Source organism: Ceratotherium simum, chromosome 16 (assembly GCF_057802395.1).
Source record: "Ceratotherium simum simum isolate JZ-2026a chromosome 16, ASM5780239v1, whole genome shotgun sequence".
NCBI lineage: Eukaryota > Metazoa > Chordata > Mammalia > Perissodactyla > Rhinocerotidae > Ceratotherium > Ceratotherium simum.
Window position 1 is genome coordinate 18,583,452 of NC_141915.1, and position 24,447 is coordinate 18,607,898.

The 24,447-nt window shown below is 56.7% G+C and overlaps 2 protein-coding genes across 10 annotated transcripts in view; both read left to right on the plus strand.

Annotated features, from left to right (window-relative positions):
• MYO18A (myosin XVIIIA) overlaps positions 1–24,447 on the plus strand; it is a 96,382-nt gene that overhangs the window by 39,154 nt on the left and 32,781 nt on the right. For 4 of the 9 annotated variants that reach the window (XM_087440709.1, XM_087440710.1, XM_087440704.1 and 1 more), the window contains 17 exons: positions 10,245–10,332; positions 10,536–10,642; positions 10,759–10,935; positions 11,407–11,620; positions 11,870–12,012; positions 12,637–12,737; positions 13,582–13,645; positions 13,864–14,008; positions 14,347–14,367; positions 16,181–16,357; positions 16,578–16,668; positions 16,961–17,153; positions 17,999–18,085; positions 20,487–20,628; positions 20,783–20,942; positions 21,731–21,917; positions 22,241–22,484. In XM_087440709.1, the coding sequence (XP_087296835.1) occupies positions 10,245–10,332; positions 10,536–10,642; positions 10,759–10,935; positions 11,407–11,620; positions 11,870–12,012; positions 12,637–12,737; positions 13,582–13,645; positions 13,864–14,008; positions 14,347–14,367; positions 16,181–16,357; positions 16,578–16,668; positions 16,961–17,153; positions 17,999–18,085; positions 20,487–20,628; positions 20,783–20,942; positions 21,731–21,917; positions 22,241–22,484 (2,341 nt within the window). Of the gene's footprint in view, positions 1–8,094; positions 8,239–10,244; positions 10,333–10,535; positions 10,643–10,758; positions 10,936–11,406; positions 11,621–11,869; positions 12,013–12,636; positions 12,738–13,581; positions 13,646–13,863; positions 14,009–14,346; positions 14,368–16,180; positions 16,358–16,577; positions 16,669–16,960; positions 17,154–17,998; positions 18,086–20,486; positions 20,629–20,782; positions 20,943–21,730; positions 21,918–22,240; positions 22,485–24,447 lie in introns of all 9 variants that reach the window. The other 5 variants (XM_087440706.1, XM_087440707.1, XM_087440708.1 and 2 more) reach the window with 3 other exon arrangements.
• On the plus strand, positions 1,408–4,969 carry LOC147914935 (uncharacterized). The gene is made up of 3 exons (XM_087440235.1): positions 1,408–1,422; positions 1,705–1,764; positions 4,177–4,969. Exons 1-3 carry the CDS (start codon positions 1,408–1,410, stop codon positions 4,954–4,956), a joined length of 855 nt encoding a protein of 284 aa, XP_087296361.1. The 3' UTR covers positions 4,957–4,969.

Sequence of the window (24,447 nt, forward strand, 5' to 3'; positions counted from 1 at the left end):
ACTGGAGGGAGGACAGATTTGCAGCTGGTGAAGGACGTGGAGTGGACTTGGAATCTGGGCCATCTCTGAGCCCGGGCTCACAGCACTGCGTGCAGTAATGAGTGTGTCTGTGTGGTTTGTGAACTCTTGCCATCCATCTAACCTGTGTGCCCCGGAGCTAACGCACGGTCTGATCCCTGGGGGTGTGTGGGGAGTGAGGGGTGAGGGGAGTGATGGGCATTGGTGGGGGCAGCAGGCGCAGACCTGGACTCCACCACTCCTCTTCATTCCCTCTCCACCAGCCCGGCCCTTCCCTTTCTCTGCTCCACTCCCAATTTCTAAAGTAGCAGAGTCCACTTTGATGAATAATTGCCATTTTCCGTGGCAGTGTGAACTAACTTTGAAGCTTGAGCCCATTGAAAATAGCTCTGTGGGCAAGATGAAGCTTTAAAACTGCAGCTGCCATCATGCTGGTCAGTGCCCCAGGCACTGCTAATTAGAGCTCAAAATTAGCCATGGACCCTGGTTACAGATGGAGAGTCCCCCCAGGTGGATAATTAAAATGATTCTGGATGAGTTTCTAAGGATCTTTTCCACTAGGAATCAAGGACTCCTTCCTGTGTTCCCCTACCCCTATTGTGTGGGGAGAGAAAGGCAGGCTGAGGATGGGCGGGGCTGGTAACAGACCTGTCTTTTTCCTGTAGTCCTAAGTGACTGGAGAAAGAAGAGAAATGGAATCCACTAGGACTGTCTGAGCTTTTGGAAGGAGAGATGCTAGTGAGGGGGAGAGGAGAAGGTTCTCCCAGACTTGAGGCCTGGCGCCTCTGGGTCTGTTCTGAGCCAGTCTCTGAACCGAAAGAACCCTCAGAGCATCCACATTGTCCTTTTTCCAGATGCGTTATGGTATCTGCTGTTTGCCCTGACTCTGCTCCTCCCCTCTGACTCAGGCCAGCTAGCTCCTGAGCTGAGCACAAACCCCCGGCCAGAGCAGCCAGAGCTCAGGCATCTTTCCTTCCTCCACATTGCACCCCTAAGCTTGGGGTTCCCTCCCTCAGCTGCATGGCTGGCAGTTTTGTGGGTCTGAGGTTGGGAAGATATCTGGCCTCCTGAATCCCTGCCTCTGCCCTACTTCCTGCCTCCAACCAGAGCTCAGCCATCTGGCTGGGAAGGCACTCAGCTCTGTGCTGGGGGGAATCACCCAGAACCTAGAAGCCAGCCAGAGCCAGCCTGATAGGGCCACCCATTCACCCTACGCTGAGTTCTGCTGGCCCTGTGGGTCCCCCACACGGGGATTATTCCCTCTCCTCAGCCACTAGGTCAGGGGGCTCTTGTTCAGACCACTTCCTGTCTGATCTGGGAATGACTCTTGTAGTTTAGCCTGAGTTGAATTAGCTGGATCTTTCTATCCACCCTGTAACCAAGGCCATGATGTCACTCTCGTGGGTAGGCCTCATTGACAGCCCAGGTGGGCCACACGGCTGGTCACTGAGGGCAAGGGCACTTGGCTTTTGCCCCCACAGAGACTTCATTCTTGAAGCTGTCACTGGACAGTTCTGACCCCAGGAGAGTATATCTGTTGCCCATGTCTGTCGCCCCAGTGCCCCTGACACTCAGGAGCTCTGCCTCTGAGGGAGAGAGAGGCCCCTTGCATGTTTTCCTTCTATGCTTTCAGTGCCAGGTCTCCCAGCCCTGACCTGCCAGTGACTTCTCTGTCTACTCCCTCAGGTTAAAGAGGAGGACAAAACTCTGCCGAAGGCTGGCCCTCCTGGCAAGGAGGAAGGGGCAGTAAGTGCTTCTCCGAGAGACGCCTGTGTGGGGGTGTGTCCGCCAGCCTGGCCTAGTCTGGGAGGCAGTTCCTCGGAGCAGGCAGGCCTGCAGGGTGCCCTTTGTGTATGGGGTGGCTAGAGGGAAGGCCAGAAGGGGCAGGAGGTGCAGCCTGAGTGATGCTTGCCTGGAGTGTGTGAAGGAGATGGGAATGCCAAGGCACTTTGGGAACCTCCCTCTGACCCCCACCCCCTTTAGTTCCTACCTTTAGTTCTGGTTTCCTGAACACTTTGGGGCTGGTGAGGCTTAGGTGGGCAAACTCTGAAGTCGAGGAGCACCAAATGAGAGCTCAGCTGTTGGGACTCTTTGTCCTGCTCAGGGTGGCACAAGACAAGGGTAGGGAGGATTTCACTGCAGCTGCTGCTGTCTCTTCCCAAGACCCCGTCAGCTGCTTGGTGCGGGTGACCTGGAGGCAGGCTCCAGCTGCCCAGTGGCCCTAGCCACCTCCCCTCGCTTCATTCTGCCTTGGGATAGAGACCTTGAATAAAGCTGGACTCTTTTAAGGCGAGAGAAGGGAGATAGTTTCAGAATAGCCAGGTCTAGAGATGTGTAGTTAGGAGAGGGATGCTGTTGGCACAGGGGACGGGAGTGCCCAGGGCTCTGGGGCAGCGCTGGACCACAAAAAAGATTCATACTTCATTCCCCCAGATGGTACCTGTCCCGACTCCACCGACTTCCTTGGATGGAGATTTGATTAGCCAGGCATTGTGGCTTCCACCTGATGTAAACAATCCTGCAAGGCCAGCCTGTGATTTCAAAGGGATATGTTTGAGATGTGTGAGAGAGGGGCCTTGGAATGTGCCATATTTTTTGTGAAAATTACATGTAAAGTGCTTAGAAGACTGCGTGGCACATAATAAGCACCGTATAAGTGTCAGCAGTTACCAGCATCATCATCATTGTCGTTGTCGTCATCGTCTTAGGTTAGAGGGGATGGGAGGAAAGCCAGAAGAGAGAGGAGAGGGGAGTAGGACCCAGCAGCTAGGGCCGACAGCCAGCTCTGCAGTGCCCTGGCATACCACTGAGCACTCTTGGCCCAAGAGATTGAGGAAGAGCATCTTCAAGCCCTCCCCTGCCCACCTGTGCAGCAGGGCCACCCTGCAGCTGAGGCCCGGGCTGAGGCCGCTTGGCTCAGCTCTGCTCAGGACATGGGGCAACCTCTCCACGTGGCCGCCAAAGGTCTGCCCAGTTTGTGAACATCTTCTTGCATCCAAGGAGAGATGGCAGCCAGTGCCTCAGAGAGCCCAGTGCCCAGGTGCACCCTAGAACCAAGGTTATTATTTTGGGAAGTGAGAGCTCAAGCACAGCTTAGTGGGAGGGCATTGCCTGACCAGCAAGGAGCCCCCAGGTTGAACTTGCTCCCTCCAGGCAGTGTGGCTGGCTTTGCAGGAAGCTCTGCCCTACCATTAGCCAGCCTGGCTTTCCCAGTGGCAGTCTCTTGGGACCGCAGACAGTTCCCACTAGTGTTAGGGGAAGGGTGGGTGCACCACGCAGACTGTGCAGCATACTCCAGTTGGCTCCTGGGTGCCCAGAGGCTGAGAGCCTGGCTGAGCCAGGGCCCCAGCTCTAGGGCAGAGTGGAACTGTGGTCACTTGTGTGCTTAACCCTTTGTGGGCTGCAGCTGCCTCCTCTTCCTCCTGTTATTCCACATGTACACTCGGGGAACTAGGAGGTTTGCAGGAGGAAAATTGCAGAGAGATTGGCAGAAAGCAGGCTGAGGTGGAAGCTTTCTGGTCCAGCACTGAGTTTCTGTAGCCCTTGAGAATGTGAGTGAAGGGTAGGCAGTGGCCACAGACCAGAGAGCAGGGAAGGAGGCTTGGCGTGTCTTGAGGCCAGGAATTGCTCCCTGACCATTGTTTTCGTCAGGATGGCCAGGCTCTGGGTCTGACTGCCCAGAAAACTGGGTAATAGAAGGACCAGGGACACAAAGGTGGGAAGCCCCGGAGTGAGGCCCAGGACTGATGGTGGAAGTTGGTAGTTTGACCTATCCACACTCCCTCTCTGCTGTGTTTGGGCTGTGAGGGAGTGGGCCTGCCTGGATTGGGGCTTGGTTGCTGCCCTGACAGAAAGCCAGTAACTCTGGGCCTCCGGGCACTCAGTGCTGGCATCTCACAGCTGCATGCTAAGCCCGTGGGTGGACGGAAGGTGACAGCAGTACCTGCTTGTGCTTTGTGGGAGAGAGAAGCCAAACTCTTAGATGCAGTTGTCCTATCTGGAAGATGTAAACCTCTTAGAGCTATGTGTTGTTTGGTGGATGAATGGAAGGTCTGTTCCAGGGCTAGGAGAGAGGTCACACCTCTTAGTTCCTCTGCATGGGATGGGCAGGGACACAGGGGCTGATGCTAATGTCTACCTATGTCTGTGTGACTGTAGCTAGAGGGCAGCTCAAAGGACGGCAGTGGCCCATCTCGGAGTCCTCAGCCTCCCGCCAGCCCTGTACCCTCAGAGACTTCCCAGAGAACCAAGAGCCCTGCGCCCATGCTCGCCATGAATGGCCTGGGGGCTGCCTCAGCCGAAGGCCCGGGCGAGGAGGCCCAGGGCCTGTCCCGGAAGAGGGTGGCGAACGTAGTGAGAAAGGTGGTGAGCAAGGTGCTGCCTGGTGAGGAGCCTGGGAGCCCCAAGGAGCCTCCGAGCAGAGGGGTCAAATCCCCTGAGCACCCAGCTCGAGGCAAGAAGGGTGAAAAGTCAGCTCCTCTCAAGCCGCCACCCCCTCCCGCTCCCCCTGCACCCTCTGCCCCACCTAAGCCTGAAGCAAAGAAGGAGGCAGCCAAGGATGAGCTCTCCCTGGGCCTGCGGAGCCTGATGTCTCGGGGCAGGGGCAAGGACCACAAGCCTCGCGGCAGGCAGTCTCCTGGGAAGGGGGAGAAGGCCTCCAGCCAGGAGCCAGGTTCCTCGGGGAAACCAGGCTCCCCAGAGAAGCCCAGCTCCCCAGCCAAGCCTGAAACCCCAGAGAAGCCAGGCTCTCCAGCCCCGCTGGAAAAGCTGGCGGACCCAGGCTCCGCTGGCCTGAAGTTGAAACTCACTGGATTGCAGCAGTCCAAGTCACCAGCCCCTGACGTGCAGCAGGAGGTACCGAGTGTGTCACTAACTTCCCACGCCCCTCATCACCCTCGCAGCCGGCTTCCCCAAGGCTCCTCAACAAGCCCCGCATGACTGAGAAGCTGGGCCCGGGGCCAGGTGCCCATGACAGGGCTGCATGGCTTTCCTGAAGTGAATGCCAGAGCCTGTGGTGGCCTGGGCTCTGGGATGGGACCTGCTAACCAGCATGCTGCTGTTCTTCGACACTCTTGGATGGGAGTTGGGGCCTGGTCTCTAGCTATGTGGTGTCAGCTTGAGGCTCCAGATCCCAAGTCGAGGATCAGAGTCAGCAGATCACTGCTAGGGTAGAAAGACAGAATTTCTAAAGTTGGTGGCCTCTGTTCACATCCCCAGCCACTCATTCACCATGGGATCTCAGCAAGGTCCTATCTCTGAGCCTTCATCTGTCAAGTGGGGATAACACAGGTCTACAATCCCTTCTCTGAAGGCTTTGGGGCCAGAAGTATTTCGGAAATTAGTAATTTTTGTATTTTAGAATATCATAGAGTGTACATAATGAGCAGTAACCTGTAACCAAACACATCAATATTTACACAGCAAAATCTATGAATGTTCAGGCTATAGGGGGATAGAATATAAACAGTCAGGTTTTGCCACCAAAATAGTTAAGAAGAATCTTTTGTTTTGGGGGGCTTTTTGGATTTTGGAATTACAAATAATAGATAATACCTGCTTTGAAGGGTTGCTGTGAAGATCAGAAATGATTCAGGTAATGAATGTTCCAAGCCCAGGCCCTGGTGTTGTGGGTGCTCCATAAATGGTAGCGTTGATAGTGATGCTGATAACAGTGGTTATTAATACCATCATTGCCATCACTACCTTCTTCAGGCCTGGCCAGCACTCTCCTCTGGCAGCAGGACTCTTGAGGAGCCCTGTGCCTGGGTGGCAAACGGGCACAGTGGGCCCCCTTTAGATCTGGGGCCCCATCGGTCCACAAAGTGCCCTCAGGGTGGGACAGGAGGCTGAGAGGCGCCAAGGACAATCAGCCTAGCCCCTTCCCTTGGAAGGTGATGTCTGCTTGTCTGGTCCTTGGGTTGGGGACTGTTCTCTTCAAGCTTTCCCATTTTGTAGACCTTTCTGAGGCCTCACGGGGTACGTGTGGGGGGTGTCAAGTTTCACTACTGCTTCTCTGTGCTCTTGCATGCTCCTTCTGGCTGGAAGGGGAGGGTCACGGGGCTGTGGGGGCAGGGCACAGCCTAAAGGCCTGTCCTGTCCTCCAGGCCCTAGAGGCCCCCTTGACTGCGACCACCTGGGGTTTCTAAGGTCCCAGAACCCACCTGCTCCCCATACCATTCTTCCCGGGCTTTGCAGAACTTAGAGAGGATCAGGCTGCAGCTTTCCCCACCCCTCCTGGCTCACTCTGAATCAAGAAAGTGACCTCCTGGCAACAGGAGTTGGCAGGGGCATTTTGGCCAGACGGGCAGGGCATAAGGTGAACTATCAGTCCCTGAAAAGAAACTCTAAGGAGCCAGAGGGTGTCATGTGCCTGTTTCTGGGCCAGCTGCCCTCCCTCTGGCTCCCTGTCCCTCCGTCTCTCACTAGGGTAGAGATGGGGGCTGAGATGTGCCCTGATCTGAAGTTCAGCCACCTGTCACCTGGGCCTAGGGCAGGGGCCAGAGGATGTGTAGGAGAACAGGGCCATTCTAGTGCTGAAATGGTTAGGATGGTGGAAGAAATACCCCTAGAACTCCCAGGCCCCTGTTCTTTTTTTCTCATCTGATACTTCAAAAACTCAAATGGGTGCCTGGCTTGCCTCCCTGATGCTATACCGCTGACCCACCAGGTCCCAGTGGCTTTGTGGGCTAGAAGCTTGGTGTGCTGTGCCCCCACCATGCCCAGGCCAGGACTAATGGTGGTTTAACCTTTAGGCAGGAGCTGCCCCGGAGGTCCGGCTAACCCCCGCAGAGGAGGCCCACCAGCGGCTTGAGAGGATCTTCACAGCTTCTGTAATGCCACCTCTCGTGTGCACTTCCGCACTCCTGGCACTCGCCTTCCCTGAGGCTGGTGGCCAAACCATGTGTGTCTGTGGGGGTGGCACCTGGCTGTGGAAGGCCTGGGGGTCCTCCCAGGAGCTACCCACTTGAAGGAATGAGAGAAGGGCTCTGTGGAGGGTCTGAGCACAGTGAGGCCTGTTCCTCCAGGGAGCCCAGAGCCCTGTGCCCGGGGGAGGGGTTCCTCTTGGCTGCGGATCCAACCCCCTTCCCTGGCCCCGTTCTCTTGCCCTGGAGGATGTGTCTTGGTGCCAGGGCCTGATGGGTGGCGAGGCAGGGAGCTGACACTCCCCTTTTTTGATATCCTGGCTCTCCAGACCCAGGTGGGGCGTGTAATCCTTGCCCCTTTCTAGCAGGCAAGGTCCGAGGACTGGCTAACTACCCTTACTCTCCAGAAAGGCCTTTAAGTAACAAGACAGAGACAGAGAGGTCAATGCTGGCCACAGGGTCTACCCACAGTCCCTTGGTTCTTGTGCATTGGGCAGGTGGACCTGGATGGGGTGATGCCTTCACTTGCCATGGGGTGCCTGCCTGGGAGTGGTGCAGGGGTGCAGTAGAGGTTTGAGGAGGGGATGCTAGACATGGGGCTGCTGGTGGTCTTGTCCTATGAGAGGTGCAGGGATGACAGCTCTGAAGGGCAGCCCTTGGCACAGGGAGTGGCACCCGTGGGTGTATGTTTGAAGGCCAGGGGCAGCCCTGTGCTGGGATGTGGTGGCTACAGGGGAGGTAGGCTGGGAAGTACCCTGGAGATAAGGCCAGAGGCTCCCCGGGGGGCGCAGATTCTGGGTGTGGTAAGGTGGCCTGGCCTGGCCTGGCACACAGAAGAGGAGCCTAATTCAGAGTGGACTGGATGGCCAGCCCAGGAGAGACTGTGGCCAGAGGCAGAGTGGCACACTCCTGCCCAGGCCACAGGAAATGACTTACCTGAGCATCTTCTCTGAGAAGTCTCATGGTAACAAGTGTCTCTTCAGCAAGCTGGGCCTCTCCTTCCTGGTCTGGCCTCTCCTGGACTGGGCACAATTCACCTGCCCAGGCCAGCTCCCGCATCCTGGCACTAAGCTCTTCCCACCTCCACCCCACCCCTTGGGCAGCCAGAGAGTGCCGCCCACTTGGCCCGGGTGCTTGCTGAAGGGGACATGCCAGTGGTCTGCTTGTCTTCACTCCTCTTCTTCTCTCTCTCTTCTTTGCTTGCTGCTGGTAGCTGGACCCTGAGGCCGCCTCTCCTGCTCAGAGCCAGGTAGGGTGCTCCTGCCCCCCTCAGGAGCCCTCCGCTTCCTCCGGTGACTACGCGCCACCCCTAGCCTGTACCTGGGCTGGTGTCTGTGCTCGGGCCTCGTGCTGGAGTGTAAGGCCTCTTTCCCCTTCTGGCTCCCACCCGGTATCTGGAGGGATCCTCAGGGGAGGCAGTTTTGTAATGGGGCAGTTCTGTGTGAGGCCCTTGGGGAGTGTCTAGACTGTCAGCACTCGAGTTTGGCCTCTATGGCACGTGGTCCTTAGCCACTGGAGCCCAAGAGCCTGGCCAGAGTTTTGGTTTCTAGAAGTTTCAATTCCGCTCACTCTGGGTAGAGAAAGCTGGAAAGGCTGCATCCCTACCACCCTGCCACCCCCATCCCAGGCCTGAAGATGCGGCATTCTCTGTCTCCACCTGCTGGCTGATGTGGGAATTAGTTATAGGCTCTGACTCTGATGTCACCTTATTCATCAGTCTCCAAACATCTGACCATAGAACGTGTGCGTTCAAGACAAAGGCTTCACCTGTCTCACATGATTTGGAAAAAAATAAAATACTGTAATTATTTTTCTAAGGCTACATTTTTTCAGATATAAAGAACTAGCCTTTTTTTTAATGTCTTCACTTAACAAGTTTAAAATGTTGACAGCCCCATAGTGATCCTCCTATTTGAAGTGTCATTTCACTGGTCATGACTCCCAGAGTCTGGGGACCACTGGTGAAGCCCAGCCTTCTCACGCTAAAGCTGAGAAGGGCAGTCTGCGAGGGAGAGGGAGTTACCTGAAGCCGGAATCCAACCTGGGAGTAGAACCCAGATCCCTTTTTCTTTCAGCTCCAAGAAATGAGACAAAGAAAAGACTTCTTATTATATTTCCTTATCCTTTCTGATCCCTCACCCAAGGTCTCCACCTTGGCCTCAGGTCTCATGAGGGTGAGGGACTCTAGGAGACTAATTACACCTCACAGCTGGGGAACCTCAAAGAGTGTAGGGGTAGGGCTAGGTTGAGGGCTGTTCCATGCCATGGGTGTGTGTGTGTGTGTGTGTGTGTGTGTGTGTGTGTGTGTGTGACCATCCTCATGCCAGGAGCCACTGGATGACCCTGCTGCCCTTTCACCTACTCACAACAAAAGGGGTCTGATGGGCCATGGGAGCCGGGCCCCTCTCCTGTTTGCCCAGCTCCCCCAGGCACCGTTTATGCCCAGCTCAGGTCTTCCTGCCAGGTTTGGCAGCCCCACACCCTGACAATGCTTGCGAATGCTTCTTTCTGATTGGCGATCACCTGGGGCCTCCGGGGCCTCCCAGCCCCTTTATACCCATTCTGGTCTCCATTCGTGTGGCCTATGTCTTCCTGTGTTGACAGAGCAGAGCTGCCCCTCCCCACCCCCTTCACGTCTCTGGCCATGCTGCTTCATGCTCTTGTATGGCCTTAGCATGTCCACATAGTTCTGTGCACCTGCCACCTTCTGAGGAGGAGCAGGAAGCCTGGCATGTGCATCTGGACACTGCCCCCTGCCCAGAAGAGCATCCTCTGGAGGGGAAGGCCAGGTGGAGGCTAGGACTCAGGACCCACTTATCATTTTGCGCTACAAAGTCCTCAGCAGTGGCTTCTCTCCTCAGGTCTTAGGGAAATGCCCTTTCCCAGTTCGGTGAAGGAGGGCCTATCAGTTGGATGAAGGAACAAGCCGGGCATGAAAGGTCACAGTAGCTGTGGCCCGGGGTGAGGGGCGTGGGCCCAGGATACTGATCCTACAGGTTCTGCAGGGAGGTGGGGAGGAGGGCAGATGCAGGTGGAACCTGTGATTTGCTGTCCTGGGGTCTGCTCCCTCCTGAGCACGCACTCCACGTGTCCCTGCCCTTCCAGACCCTCAAGGCTGGCATAGTCTCTAGCTCTGTGTCCTTGTCCTCAGGCCTGCTCAGGACCACCACCACCTCCTGACTTCCCCACCTTCTTCCTCTGACACCTCTGATGTCCCCTGTTCTTTGTCTGCCACCCAACTGTCCCCCTTGCCCAGTGGCTCATCTGGAAACCCTTTCCCTCTCGTGTCCCCTCTCTCCTGCTCTCCTTGTCTCTGTTTTCCAGAACAGGGTCTGACTATGTATTCTTCCCCTCCCCCGATAGGTGAAGACAGAAGAGCAGATTGCGACTGAGGAGGCCTGGTATGAGACAGAGAAGGTGTGGCTGGTCCATAAGGATGGTTTCTCACTGGGTGAGTCTGGGGAGGCCCAGGGTACAGGTACCTGGGCCTCTCAGGTTTCTGGGCTGGGTGTGCCTTCTGGGCCTGATGAGGGCTGGGTGGTGAGCGAGGACAGGTTGGTGATACAGTGGGGAGGAAGCAGGACCATGAAAGGCCCAAAGAGAGTTGCAAAGGCTTTCCAGGCCCGTGTCTGACTGTCTGTCCCCTCCCTGCAGCCAGTCAGCTCAAATCCGAGGAGCTCAGCTTGCCTGAGGGCAAGGTGCGTGTGAAGCTAGACCATGATGGAGCCATCTTGGATGTGGATGAGGATGACGTAGAGAAGGTTCGCAGGAGGCTGGTGGAGGGCACAGGAGGTGGGCTCAGCAGGGCAGGCCTGTCCCCTAGCAGTGCAGACAGGTTCCACTTCTTCAGTGCCCACCTCCCTGTCCTATCACACAGGCTAATGCTCCCTCCTGCGATCGTCTAGAAGATCTGGCCTCGCTGGTGTACCTCAACGAGTCCAGCGTCCTGCACACACTGCGCCAGCGCTATGGCGCTAGCCTGCTACACACGTACGCTGGCCCCAGCCTGCTCGTCCTCAGCCCCCGTGGGGCCCCTGCTGTGTACTCTGAGAAGGTGCGGCGCCCCTAGGCTACCATGCTGCCTCATACACCCACCCACCCACTACCTACTCCACCCTCCTTGCTCTGCCCCTTCCCCTTGGCATCCCACTGGGCTCTTGTCCACTCGCACAGTTGACCTTGGGAAGAGGAGTCCTTTCAAGGGGTAGAGACAAAAGGCCCTCCCCCTAACCTCTAACAGAGGCCAGGACTTGGCTAGTATCTGCATTTGCGTGCATGGCCTTAGCCTCAGAATCCCACAGCTTCCCTGGAGTGAAAGGCCCGGAAAGATGTGGCCTTTGGGGGTGAGGGGTGTCTGAGTGGTTCCCTGTTCCCTTCCAAGGGTATGGCTGGACACTCACCAGGGCATCTCTGGTGACCCGTCCTAGGGAGGCTGGTGCTCTGGGCCAGGCATCCAGGACAATTAGGAAAGGCAGCAGCAGCTGGCCTGAGCCTAACCCTTACCTCCTTCCCTCTCCCGCCCAAGGTGATGCACATGTTCAAGGGGTGTCGGCGGGAGGACATGGCACCCCACATCTATGCTGTGGCCCAGACCGCATACAGGGCAATGCTGATGAGCCGTCAGGACCAGTCCATCATCCTCCTGGGCAGTAGTGGCAGTGGCAAGACCACCAGCTGCCAGCATCTGGTGCAATACCTAGCCACCATCACAGGCACCAGCGGGAACAAGGTGTTTTCTGGTGAGGCAGGGACAACTGGGAAAACTTAGAATGGGGGCGGGGGAAGAAGGGGCAGGGATGGAGGCCCCTCCTAGGTGCCGACTCTTTTTCTCCCTGGCCTCTCTGTGTCCTTAAAACCCCTCTGTCCCTGGTCAGTTCTGATCTGAGTAACTCTGAGCCTTTGTGCCCTTGGGGAACAGCCATGCCTGGGCCTCCCATTCTGTGTGGGCCTCTGGGGCCCCTGACAGCCCCTGGGCCTGTCTTCTGCAGTGGACAAGTGGCAGGCTCTGTACACCCTCCTGGAAGCATTTGGGAATAGCCCCACCGTCATGAACGGCAATGCCACTCGCTTCTCCCAGATCCTCTCCCTGGACTTTGACCAAGCTGGCCAGGTGGCCTCAGCCTCCATTCAGGTGAGTGGACACTCAGGGGCTAGGAGACTGGCCCCCTGATTTCATGCCCTGGGAATCAGGATCTCTCCTATGCCTCATTTTCCTGGGATTCTGCCAGGAAAACAAAATGGACCCTGGCCCAGCAGGGCTGGCCTGCTGTGCCCTGAGCCTTCGTCATTCTGCACCCCCATACCTCCTGCCCTGGTTGGGGCCTGGCTCAGCTTCCTGCCTATCCTGGGGTGGCCTCATCCTACTGCTGGGGTCCTGGCCCTGCATTTAGCAGCTTCTCTCAGGCTGATTTCACCCAGGGAGGGCTCGCTTGTTAGTAAAGTAAGGCCCAGCCAAGGCTGATTCCCTTCCATGCTGAATGCAATATCTCACCATAAAGTGTCCAGCTCCTCAAGAAGACTGTGTCTGGAGGCTGGTCAGGGCAGCAGGGCCCCTCCGTAAGCGGGGCCTGTCTTCTTCCCCTGGCTCTGGTTTCTGCCCCAAGTTTGACCCTCAGGTGGTCTGGCCGCTGGTTGAGCATCTTGAGGATAAGACGCAACCACTTGTTCCCGTGGGCCCGGTTCTTTCTGGTGTGGGGTGGGAGAAGCTTGACCTGGCACTGCCCTCCTTGCCCATACCCTCCGTGCTGTGCCACAGACGATGCTTCTGGAGAAGCTGCGCGTGGCTCGACGTCCAGCCAGTGAGGCCACATTCAACATCTTCTACTACCTGCTGGCCTGTGGGGATGGCACCCTCAGGTGAGATGGGACAGAGGGAACAGGGAGGGTGCTCTGGGCTCCAGCCCACTGATGGCTCCTGGATCTTGCCACTTGATTGCATCCCTCACTGATTGTTTCTTGCATGCCTGCTACATGTTAGGCTCTGAGCTAGGCCCTGGGGGTGGCGAGATGAATGGCAGGATCTCCCTGGCCCTGGGCACAGGGGCCTGGCTATCTGTGAGGGGCACAACTGACCCTTCAGTGTTCCCAGGGCCTAGCTAGGATCTCTGCACCCATGAAGCCAGGTCTAGAGAGGAAAACACCAAGATGCAGGTGGTCAGGGCCTTCCCCGCAGTCACAAGGCTCGTACGGGGCTGAGCTGGTGTTTGAGTCCACAGTGGGGCCGAAAGCCTGAGCCTTTTTCAGTACCCTTCAAGCTGGCCCTCCCGGCCCACATATTGGCTCCTCTGCCAGGCTCTTCCCCTTAGAACTTCATACTTGCTGCCTGTGTTCACTGAAAAAAGGATAAATGATAAGGCTGGGCACATAGCCCCAGGGCGTTATTCTCTTGAGCTCTTCTTGTAACTGAGGGCATGGTCTCTGTCCTGGCTGGACTCGCCCTTCAGGCAGGTTCCCTGCTCCCTTCCAGGGGTATGGCTGGACACTCTCACCAGGGCTTCTCTGGTGACCCATCCTAGGGAGGCTGGTGCTCTGACCAGGCGTCCAGGCCAATTAGGAAAGGCGGCAGCAGCTGGCCTGACAGTAGGGCATGATGGGCAGACAGAACTCAGAGTCTGGAAACTGAGTCTGTCTCCACCCTAGTGGGGAGATAGCCTTGGCATGGGGACCAAGCACTGTGCTGATGCCTCCTTTGTACCCCTAGGACAGAGCTCCACTTGAATCACTTGGCAGAGAACAATGTGTTTGGGATTGTGCCACTGGCCAAGGTGAGGGGACCGTGGGGACTGGGTTGGCAGCCCTGGGACTTGGGGGTAGGAGAAGCCTCGAATGGCATGGGGTGTCCCATGGAAAAAGCAGGAGCCTGGCTCCAGCTGGGCGGCTCTACCCTAGCCTTGCCCTCTCTGAGGGTCCAGCATCATGGGGGTATGCCAGGAGGGACAGCCCCTCTGAGCTCCAGTGCCAGTGTTCCTGCCTGTCCCTGCAGCCTGAGGAGAAGCAGAAGGCGGCTCAGCAGTTCACTAAGCTGCAGACGGCCATGAAGGTGCTGGGCATCTCCCCCGATGAACAGAAAGCCTGCTGGCTCATCCTAGCCGCCATCTACCACCTGGGGGCTGCAGGTGCCACCAAAGGTAACCTGCACTGGGTCCCAACAGCCTGGCCTGTCGCCCGGGAGAGCTTGTGGGGCTCCTGCCCACTCCAGTTTGTCCTCGCCCAGCATAGACTCCTCTGTTGTCAGACACGCCTCTTTTGCTTGTGCCTCTTCCCAGTCCCCCCCATCGGAGCAGAAGGCTCCAAACACCTGGGGAAGCATGTCTGCCAATGATGGCCTGAGGCATGGACTTAGATGGCAGTGACCGGGAGCACTGTGAAGAGCAGGGGGGCTGGGGGTTCGGAGCCTGAGGGGAAAGAGGCACTAACTTGGAGTAGCCCCCCAGAATAACTCTCCTTCTTGTTCCCTTCCTGACAGAGGCCCTCGAGGAGCAAGCGGGTAACTGACCTTGGCCCCTCCCTGGGTTGTAGGGGCCACCTTGCCCCGTCTTGGTGCTTGCTCTGGCTCTCTCTAGGAGCTGGGCTTGTTCTGTCATAGCAGAGGGGACTGGCCTGGCAGAAGCCCCAGAGTTGATGGTGGAGAGGGCACCTCTGGTTGTGGGGCTTCTCGGAGTCCCAGGACTAGCTGCTTCTACCAGTTTTGCATCCAGCCCCTGGAACCTCTCGGGATGCCCTCCATGGGGCTTAGGTGGGGTAGGGTGGACTTGCTTCCTGGGGCTTCCCAAGGCCAGTTTTCCCTGAGTCGTCCCTTCTCCCCACTGGTTTGGTAGCAGGTGTCTCTTCCTCTTGCATGTCAGGGTGGAGGCCACTAGGGGGCAGCAGGCACCGAGGTAACGGTTCGGCTGCAGCTTCAGCACTTTTGCTTGGGGGCTTCTGAATGGCTAGAGCTTGGTCTGGCTTGGATCAGAGCTCTGCTGCCTTCCTCTGAGATTACACTGATGGGCGGGTGCTCTGAGCACCTCTTCACCACTTTCTCCTCCAGTTTAGGGAAAGTGATGCTGCCTCTGAGCAGCACTTCGGGCTTTGGCTCCATCTCCCCCTGGGATATGAGGGGCCCCAGGCTGTTCATCAGGAGTGAGAAAGCACTGGTGGGAGGGTGCATGGAGGGAGAGGCATCTGGGTGTTAGGCTCCTTATGATCCCAGCAGGTGGCATCCATGCCTGAGAGGAAGCAGGCTCTGAGTTAAAGAAGTTGTCTCCAGACTGTGTGGGCGGGCAGGTGGGTGGGCGTGTGGTGTGTCTTAAGGAAGTTCTCTGAGGAGGTGACAAGCCCAGGTTTCCTATAACCCTACTCAGTGCTGACTGCAGGTGGAGAGCTCTGGGCATGTCAGTACCTGGACCTTGTTGAACAGGGTCTGTTACCTCCTCAGAGCTTCCAGTATTTTCCGGTATGTGTGTGTGTGTGTCAGCGTGATTACATCCATAAGCATACTTCTTTGAGATTGTGAATGTGTGTGTGTGTGTGTGTGTTTCTGAGTCTGAATGTGGTTGTGTTTTCTCGCCTGCTCTTCCTCACAAACCCCCACCCCCGTCGGCCCCTTCCGGTGGGCCTGGCAGGCTTGTTGATGACTGTTTACTAACATGCTGTTTTTCTTTGCATGCTGCATGCTGGTCCTTTGCCTTACAGAAGCTGCCGAAGGTAAACCTGGTTTCTTGTTAGCTTTCTCTAATTGCTGTGATTAGACACATGTTGGCTGAGGTGTCTGTCTGCGGGGGCTGTACACTTGCTCCTGTGGCTTTTTCGCCCCCCACTGTTGGCTATGGATGGGTGTTTGTGATCTCCCCTGGCGGGTACCTGGGGCTAAGAGGGAGCGTCCTAAGGCATTCATAGAAGGGGGAGGCACTAAGACTCTCTCCTGATATGTCCCCCACAGGCACAGGTGGTTCTTGTGCTCATGATGGGTGGGCTGGCTCATCCTCAGACTGTCCTTCCCCAAGTTGGCACCCTTGGAGCCACGCCCCCTAAAAGGAATGTTCGCGGCTGACGGGTGCCCTCTGGTGGCAGCATTGTGGAGTTACCTCGTCTTTTAGGACCTGCTCATTCTCTCCACCCCTTAGGGACACAGGAAGTGCTGGCAGCTGCTGGCTGTCCCCGTTTTGCCTGAAGCCCTTCTGGTGTTATCAGGGCTGGTTTTTCCTCCAGAAGGTGCCCACTCCCCAGTCCTATGGGAGAGGGAGCCAAAGGGCACAGTGGTCATCAAATGGCCTAAGGAGGAAGACCCAAGATGCCAGATCCTTTTTTCTACCCCATAGCTGGGCGCAAGCAGTTTGCCCGCCATGAGTGGGCCCAGAAGGCCGCATACCTGTTGGGCTGCAGCCTGGAGGAGCTCTCCTCGGCCATCTTCAAGCACCAGCACAAGGCTGGCACCCTGCAGCGCTCCACCTCCTTCCGCCAGGGCCCTGAGGAGAGTGGCCTGGGAGATGGCACAGGTACTCTGAGCCCCTTGGCTGGCGAACGTGATTGGGAGGCCTCACGCAGGACTCGTTGCTGTCTTGGGCGTGGCAAGACTGCTGGGTGAATAGATGCTTCCAGCAGGGGAGAGGCCCAGCCCCAGGGCCCCATGCTGACTTGGCCCCAGGTGAATATGGAGCACACCCAGGTGAGGATTCCCAGGGAGCGGGAGATAGAGCTGATCCTCCTGCCCCACAGGCCCCAAACTGAGTGCGCTGGAGTGCTTAGAAGGCATGGCGTCTGGGCTCTACAGCGAGCTCTTCACCCTTCTCGTCTCCCTGGTGAACAGGTGAGTGCCAGGCGGGGCCCAGCAGCTCTCCTGCTTCCTGCCCTGACAAAGGTGGAGTTGATGCCGCTGTGCTTGTGTGATTGCTGAGGTAGAGCCATCCTCCACCAGCAGAGGGCTCCCTGTTCTTGCAGGCGAGGAGGGGCACATCCTCCCACCAGAGTCCTGGACACCTGCGCAGGGATGGGCATTTGGCTTGGGGCAGGGTGGGGCTGCCTGACGCCAGAGGCAGACCAGTGGGGCCTGTCCAGTGGTACTGCCCTAGCCAGCTCTGACCCAGGCTCTCCCTGTGAAGGGCTCTCAAGTCCAGCCAGCACTCGCTCTGCTCTATGATGATCGTGGACACTCCAGGCTTCCAGAACCCTGAGCAGGGTGGGTCGGCCCGCGGAGCCTCCTTTGAGGAGCTGTGCCATAACTATGCCCAGGACCGGCTGCAGAGGCTATTCCACGAGCGCACCTTTGTGCAGGAGTTGGAAAGATACAAGGAGGTAGCACTTGACCTTGCCTCTGCCTGCCACCCTCCCCACCCCAGCCTCTCCTTCTGGCCCTGGCACCCTCAGGGAGGGCATCTGTGGATGAGGGAAGGCACCACCTTCCCCGCTGGCTGCTCCCTTCCCAGCTTTTACTCTCTTAAATTCTGTCCCCTGTACTCTCTAGAGTATGAGTCTTTTCCTGCCCCAGGCTGCATTCTTTCTTTGTGGAGAGTTTGCTCTCTGAGAAGCTGAAGATGCATTCAGGGTGCCTGGGAACCCCTCCTTGCCCTCCTTCAAGGCACTCGCCTAGGCCCTGTGAATTGCCACCATGCAGTTCCTGCCAACACATGTGGAGGCCTGGCCTTCCTTGTCTCCCTGTCTCCTGATCTGTTAAGATGGTGATTGATTTTTAGGGCCTCTCAATAGAAGGGTGTCCCAGATGGGACGAGATCTGGAAATCCCACCTAGTGTGGAGGTGAGTTAAACAAACTGGGGAAGATATTTATCTTGGATGAGAGAAGGTTCAGGAAGAAGATGTCAGTTGTCTTCAAGTGTTTCAAGGATGATTGTGTGAACTCGAAAGTAGGCTTACTCTGCATAGCCTAAGCCACTGATGTGAATAACAGGAATGTGTGACTTCAGCTCAGTATAAGAGGAGGTTAGAGGAATTTTAGCTGTCCAAAGATACAGTGTGGGGCCTTGGGAGGTGGAGAGCCTTTGTCATTTGGGCTGGTGGAGGGGAGCTTCTGCTCAGGACAGAAGGTCAGACTTGTTGACCCCAGTGTTCCCTCCTGGCCTGCTCACAGGGCTGTGCCCCACACATGGCCCCATGCTCACAACCGCTTTGCCTTCCTTCCTAGGAGAACATCGAGCTGGCGTTTGACGACTTGGAGCCAGCCATGAACGATTCGGTGGCCACCGTGGACCAAGCCTCGCATCAGTCCCTGGTGGGAATTCCAGTGAGGGCCTGGGCTGGCCTGTTCTCTCCTTTCCCACTCGTCTTCCTCAGTAAAGCCCTCCTCATATGAGCTGCCACCAGGGTGCCACTGTGGACTGAGGGGGCCCAGCAGTCAGGCCCAGACACCAAACACTTTAGAGCTGTGGGCCTGCCCCTCAGCTGTTCTGGCCAGGAAGGTGGCACCTTCATCTGCCCTGGTGCAGTGGGAGCCTCAGCCCCTGGGTGTCTGAGCCAGGCAGGAAGGCGTCCCTCCTCTCTTAGCAGCTCAGGCCCTGTCCTGTAACTGGCTGAGCCTCAAGGGTGTCTGCCAGGAGCCCTGGTGTCTCCGCCTAGGTGATGAGGGCCTGACTGGACCTAGAGGACGTAGTCATTCCCTCCCGTTGTGCCCGAGAAGAGGACTGATGCAGCCTAGCAGAGCTGGGCGAGGAGACAGCAATCCGCCCAAACAGGGAAACAGTGCCTAGCTATAAAACACCCACGGAGGGGCTGTGTGGATGTGAGCCCTTGCCCTTCAACCTTGGGCATGGGCTCCGTCACCCTTTGTACCAGTGTTTTGGCACCTTGCTGCCTGGGGGACTGGCTGGCCTGATGAGCACTTGGCGTTGTCGATTGTCTTCAATTAGGGCAGTTACGGAGGTGCTTTATTGGAGAACTGGCGTTTTTGTGGGGCTGCTGATCTCCCTCCTCTGCTTTAAGTCTTCCCTCCCTGTCCCTCTGCCCTGCGGGAAGTCCTAGCCTCAGGGGTGGGGCTCCAAGGGAGTGAATGTCCCCCTGGGACAAATGCCTAAAGTGCCCAAGTTCACATCTCCCCAGGGAAGCTGGCTTTTCTTTTCCCGACACCTGGCTCCCACGGTGGCCTCCCTCGAGAGCCTTTGCCATTCCCAGGGCGCATGGAGCAGTCAGTCCACAAGGCTTAGGAGCAGCAGTGGATCAGACAGTGTGTTTGGAGGGCGTCTGGCCATCCATTCCCTTCTTCGCTCTCCCCTGTCTGATGGGCCTTGGCATCGGGCAGCTGCACCTCTGGGGACAGGAGCCCCTTAGTGCCCAGCCTGCCACTCCCCATCCAATGGCTTCGTTGCTCATTCCTGCCATGCCACTCTAGCCACTCTGGGACCTTACTTGCTCATCGTTCTTTGGCCACATTCTACTTCCTCCTGGTAATCACCCCGACTCCCCTGGGCAGCTGTGTGGAGGAGATGCAGGCAGCTGGGGTCAAAGAGAGGGAAAATGGCACTTTTCACTTCTCTTGTCCCACAGTCCCTTAAGGCCAGGCCAGAATGGGGCATGGGAAAGCTTCAGGCCTTCTTGCCCAAGGAAGACTTGGAAATTCCATTGAAAAGTCACCTTCAGACCAGATGTGGCCACAGGCCTAGTTTGTTTGGCCTGCATGGGGTATTAGAAATCAGAATTCAGTATTTCCACCTTCTCTTGAAAAACTGGAGGCTTTATCAACACCAGGCCAACATTCTTCCAGGACAGCAGTTGGCGGCACCTGAGTGCTGGCTGTTCCCTTTAGACGGGGACCTGCTCCCCATCACCCCAGCTCCGCCCTTTTTGGCTGTCACATCCATAGGGTCACCTGTCTGTGGCTTTTGGAGCTTGTGACACTGCAGTGACCCTGCAGTGATCACACCTGCAGTGCTCTGAGCCCTCTCTGGGTCCTCCCCTCTCGAGGGGACCAGGGTTAACCCCACAGCTGTCACTTACTGAGAGCTTCTTTTGGGCCATCTGCTATGCTCAGGGCCTTACAGGGTTTATCTCGTTTCGTCTGCCTGGGCGGTGATCCCCAGGGAGTGAGGGCAGCATGGGGTTCACCCAAGCCCCTTGTGACCTCTGAGAGGCCGAGGATGGAGGAGAGCCTTTGCACGTGGGCTTGGGTTAATAAGAAGCCTCAGTCTTTGGTGACTTTGGACACGACTTCTAGGAATCATATTTTGCTGTGGGCTTTGCTCTCTGATCTCTTTCAGGGCCGGCCCCGTGGTGTAGCGGTTAAGTGCGCGCACTCCGCTGCTGGCGGCCCGGGGTTCGGATCCCAGGCATGCACCCATGCACCGCTTATCAAGCCATGCTGTGGTGGTGTCCCATATAAAGTGGAGGAAGATGGGCACAGATGTTAGCCCAGGGCCAGTCTTCCTCAGCAAAAAGAGGAGGATTGGCAGATGTTAGCACAGGGCTGATCTTCCTCACAAAAAAAAAAAGTTTCTTTGATCTTTTTCTGGCCCCTCCTTCTCCTTGCTGTCCACCTGCTCTACAAGGTGTCGGCAGTGAGTGGCAGGAGCTGCAGTGTGTGTGTGTGTGTGTGTGTAGCATGTTTATAGTGTGTGGTTGGGGCCCTGGCTCCTTTCCCATAGCTCCGTGTGACATGGTGGCATTCCTTTGCTTCTCCATAGGTCCGCTCGCTAGCCCGCACGGACGAGGCGAGGGGCCTGCTGTGGCTATTAGAAGAGGAGGCACTGGTGCCAGGGGCCACGGAGGACGCCCTCCTGGAGCGCCTTTTCTCCTATTATGGCCCCCAGGAAGGTGACAAAAAAGGTAGGTGGCACCCCTAGAGGGCAGCTCGTCTGCTTCCTCGCAAGAGGACCCACCTATATGGGCCCAGGTGGCACTGCCCCAGGGGCTCACTGAGTCCCTTGGCTTTTTGGGGACTGTGCCCTGGTGATCTGAACCTTGCTTCTCCCACCCTCAGGCCAAAGCCCCCTCCTGCGCAGCAGCAAACCACACCATTTCCTCCTGGGCCACAGCCATGGCACCAACTGGGTGGAGTACAACGTGGCTGGCTGGCTGAGCTACACCAAGCAGAACCCGGCCACCCAGAACGCCCCCCGGCTCCTGCAGGACTCCCAGAAGTAAGAACACCACTCACTCTGCCCATGTCCCATCCCCAGGGCTGTTTTTGGGCTCTCTGGTCTCAGAGGCCCCCTCACCAGCGGGGTAGATAACCTCTACTTCCTGAGAGGCAATAGCCAACATCAGTTGGCCTTGAGGGCCTGGGAGTGGCCTCCTGGAGTAGAGGTGGGATAGACATCGTTGGAGGGGCCTATAGTTTTAAATTTGAATAACACTCCTACATTCTTCATAGAAGGCAGAATAGCCTTAGAAACCCCTCAGTCACGTAAGCCCTGTCATCCATTCATTTATTCAACAGGTAATGATTGGACACCTACCCTGGCAGAGATTCTTCTAGGTGCTTGACAGATAGCAGTGAATAAAGCAAAAACCCCTGCCCATGTGGAGTTTCCGTTCCAGTAGGGGGAGTCAGATAATGAGCAGTAAATGTAATGAGGAGATTATGTGGTGTGTTAGAAGATGTTGAGCTCTGATCTCCTGCCACACTGGAAACCCCTTCCCCACCTCTGCCCTCCCTGCTGATGGAGAAGAGCAGATCGCCCCGCTCTGTCCAATTGCTGTCTACCCCTCGGCTTCTGCCCATGCTGGTTGTCTCTTCTTACTGTTTGAAGATTTCTCTGCAGTTCCTCTGCAGGGTGTGGGACATGCAGCCCCAGCCCAGATAACCCAGGCCCCTGGCCATGGCGGTGTGGGGTTGTTTGGTGTTCTGGGAGCTGGGAGAAGGGACGGCTGCTATTGCTCTGTGAATGTGACTTCTTTCCCTCCTTTGCCCTCCCACCTTTGGCAGAAAAATCATCAGCAACCTGTTTCTGGGCCGGGCGGGCAGCGCCACGGTGCTCTCAGGCTCCATTGCGGGCCTGGAGGGAGGCTCGCAGCTGGCACTACGCCGAGCCACCAGCATGCGGAAGACCTTCACCACAGGCATGGCGGCTGTCAAGAAGAAGTCACTGTGCATCCAGATTAAGCTGCAGGTGGTGAGTGTGCCAGCCCAGGCCCCGGGGCCCTTCCTTATCCCTGGCAGGTAGCCTGGGCATTCTGGGCACACTCAGGTCACCTGGGGCCCACTCAGCATCCTGCTCTGACTTGATCACTGCTGGTGGGTCCTCTTTTCAGTACTGCTGCCTGACTGGCCACTCAGGCCTAGTGACAGCAGAGTTGTCCAGGCTTAGCATGTCCTGGCCAGTGATGTGACACCTGCCATCTTGTGAGGAGTGGAGATGCTGGCACCAGTCCCTTCTCTCCTGGGCACAGGGGGGCTGTCAGAGCCCACTGAGGGCTGTCCCTTCCCTTTTGGCAGGATGCCCTCATTGACACCATCAAGAAATCGAAGCTGCATTTCGTGCACTGCTTCCTGCCTGTGGCGGAAGGCTGGGCTGGGGAGCCCCGTTCCACCTCCTCCCGCCGTGTCAGCAGCAGCAGCGAGCTGGACCTGCCCTCGGGAGACCATTGCGAGGCTGGGCTCCTGCAGCTGGATGTGCCCCTGCTCCGTGCCCAGCTCCGAGGCTCCCGCCTGCTTGATGCCATGCGCATGTACCGCCAAGGTGGGGCTTCCTTCCCTCTCAACTCCTGCCTCTCTCTTCTGGAGCCCTACTCCCCTCACCTCCCAAATGGGGCCCGTGGGGCTAGAGGGGTGCTGTTCCTCTCCTGTCTCTGGACTGGCCTGAGATCTCTTTTCTGCGCCGGTGCCTCCTCTGTGGGGTCTCTTTCCTCATCTCTCTAGCCCAGTCTCTTCTCTTTTTCTTTCCATCCTGCTGACTCCCCTCTTCCTCTTTTCCCTTCCATATTCCAGTCCTCTTCATCCCCCTCCCCTCCTGCCCCACATGCCCTGTTCCCACAGCTCCCTTCTTCCCCCTTCTTTGGTTTGGACGGGTCAGCTCTGCCCACAGCAGCAGACCCTGTGCCCTCATGGAGCCATCTTCCCGGTGGCGATAACTACCCCCAAGAGCGGGCAGGTGGCTGGGCCAGCCCCCCAATGAGAAATGAGGTGCTAAATCTTTCTGAAGTACTTAAAATTCCCAGGAAAGGTCAGACAGACCCCTTTTATGGGCCCATCTGGAGGAGGGGGCGGGGAGGGTGATAGTTACAGTAGTTAACATCTGTAGTGCATTTACGATAACCAGGCACTATTCTAAACTGTCTCACATGTTAACTCATTTCATCCTCACAACCACCTCATGACAAGTAGGTACTATTATCATCTCCAGATGAGGAGACTGAGGCTCAGGGAGGTTAAGTAGCTTGCCCAAGGTCACACAGCTCGGGAGTGGCAGAGTGGGATTTGACCCAGGCAGACCAGCTTCTGAGTTCATTCCTCTCAAGTAGGGTTTTGTTTGCCTGAGAAGTTATGAGTTGCCAGGTTTCTGCCCTTTTTTCCTTAGCTAGAAGAGCAGGCAGGGAGCCATCCCCCCACAACCAGGTCCGCTTGAGGTATCCCATGGGCACCGTCACTTTTCCTCAGCAGCCAAAGTCAGGAAACAGGCTCCCTGCCCTGCTCTAAATAAATCATCGATCTGTCCCCACGTCTTGATATGGAGTTGGTGTTTATTATTTCAAAACCAGATTGTTACCGCTCTGAACCAAAATCAATGTGCTTTACTCAAACAAGCAGATCGATGAGGCCAGCCACAGCAGGCCCCCCTCCCCCTATCCAGCCCCCAGCCACCATCGATAGCACTGATGATTAATTAAGATGCCAGGCGTCCGGACCTGCTATCCCGGCCCATCAATTTAATTGCAATTCAGATACAATCAATAGCTCACTTTGTCTTGGCCCCTCAGCAGCCCCCGCCTCCTGTTTCAATTATCAGGCACATGCATCAGCCTCATCTCCCAGTTGGAGGGTTTCCCAGAGCTAGCTATGCCAGTGTATCAGAGCAAGCCCCGATCGGCTGTCAGGAGCCCGGGTTTGGAGTCCAGTTCTGCCTCTAGCCATAGCTTTTGTGACCTCGAGTAAGCCAGTTGCTCCACCTCTCAGGCCTCAGTTTCCACGTCTGGAAGATGAATTGTATCTGGTCTAAGACCCCTTTTTGGTTTGAAATTCTGTGATTCTGTAGGCCTAGGTCTCTTGGTCCTCTGCTGTGGGCTCTGGTGTCCTCGGAATGACTCGGGATAACTTCCTGCTCCACCATCCTGACCTTGCTCCAAGCCAGACAGTCACCCTTACCCCAACCTCAAGCCCAGACAGTAGGGGGTATCTGTTCGAGGCAACACTCTTTAGGGAAAGAGAATCTACAAGTCTTTTGGTCACCTGGCCTAGGGCTCACGGTCAAGACGAGGTCAAGAAGGGAGCTCTTTCTGATATCCTGCTTCCCGGACTGAGGAAAGGAAGGGAGTGTTTTATTGAACACCCACCAAGTGAGCCAAGCCGTGCTTTCTACATATTTTCTCATTTAAGCCCCGTGACTACCATGTGAGATAAGTGGTAGGCCCCCCATTTAGAGATGAGGAAACTGAGGCTCAGAGAGGTTGAGTGACTCGTCCAAGGTCACATGATCCTAAGAGCCA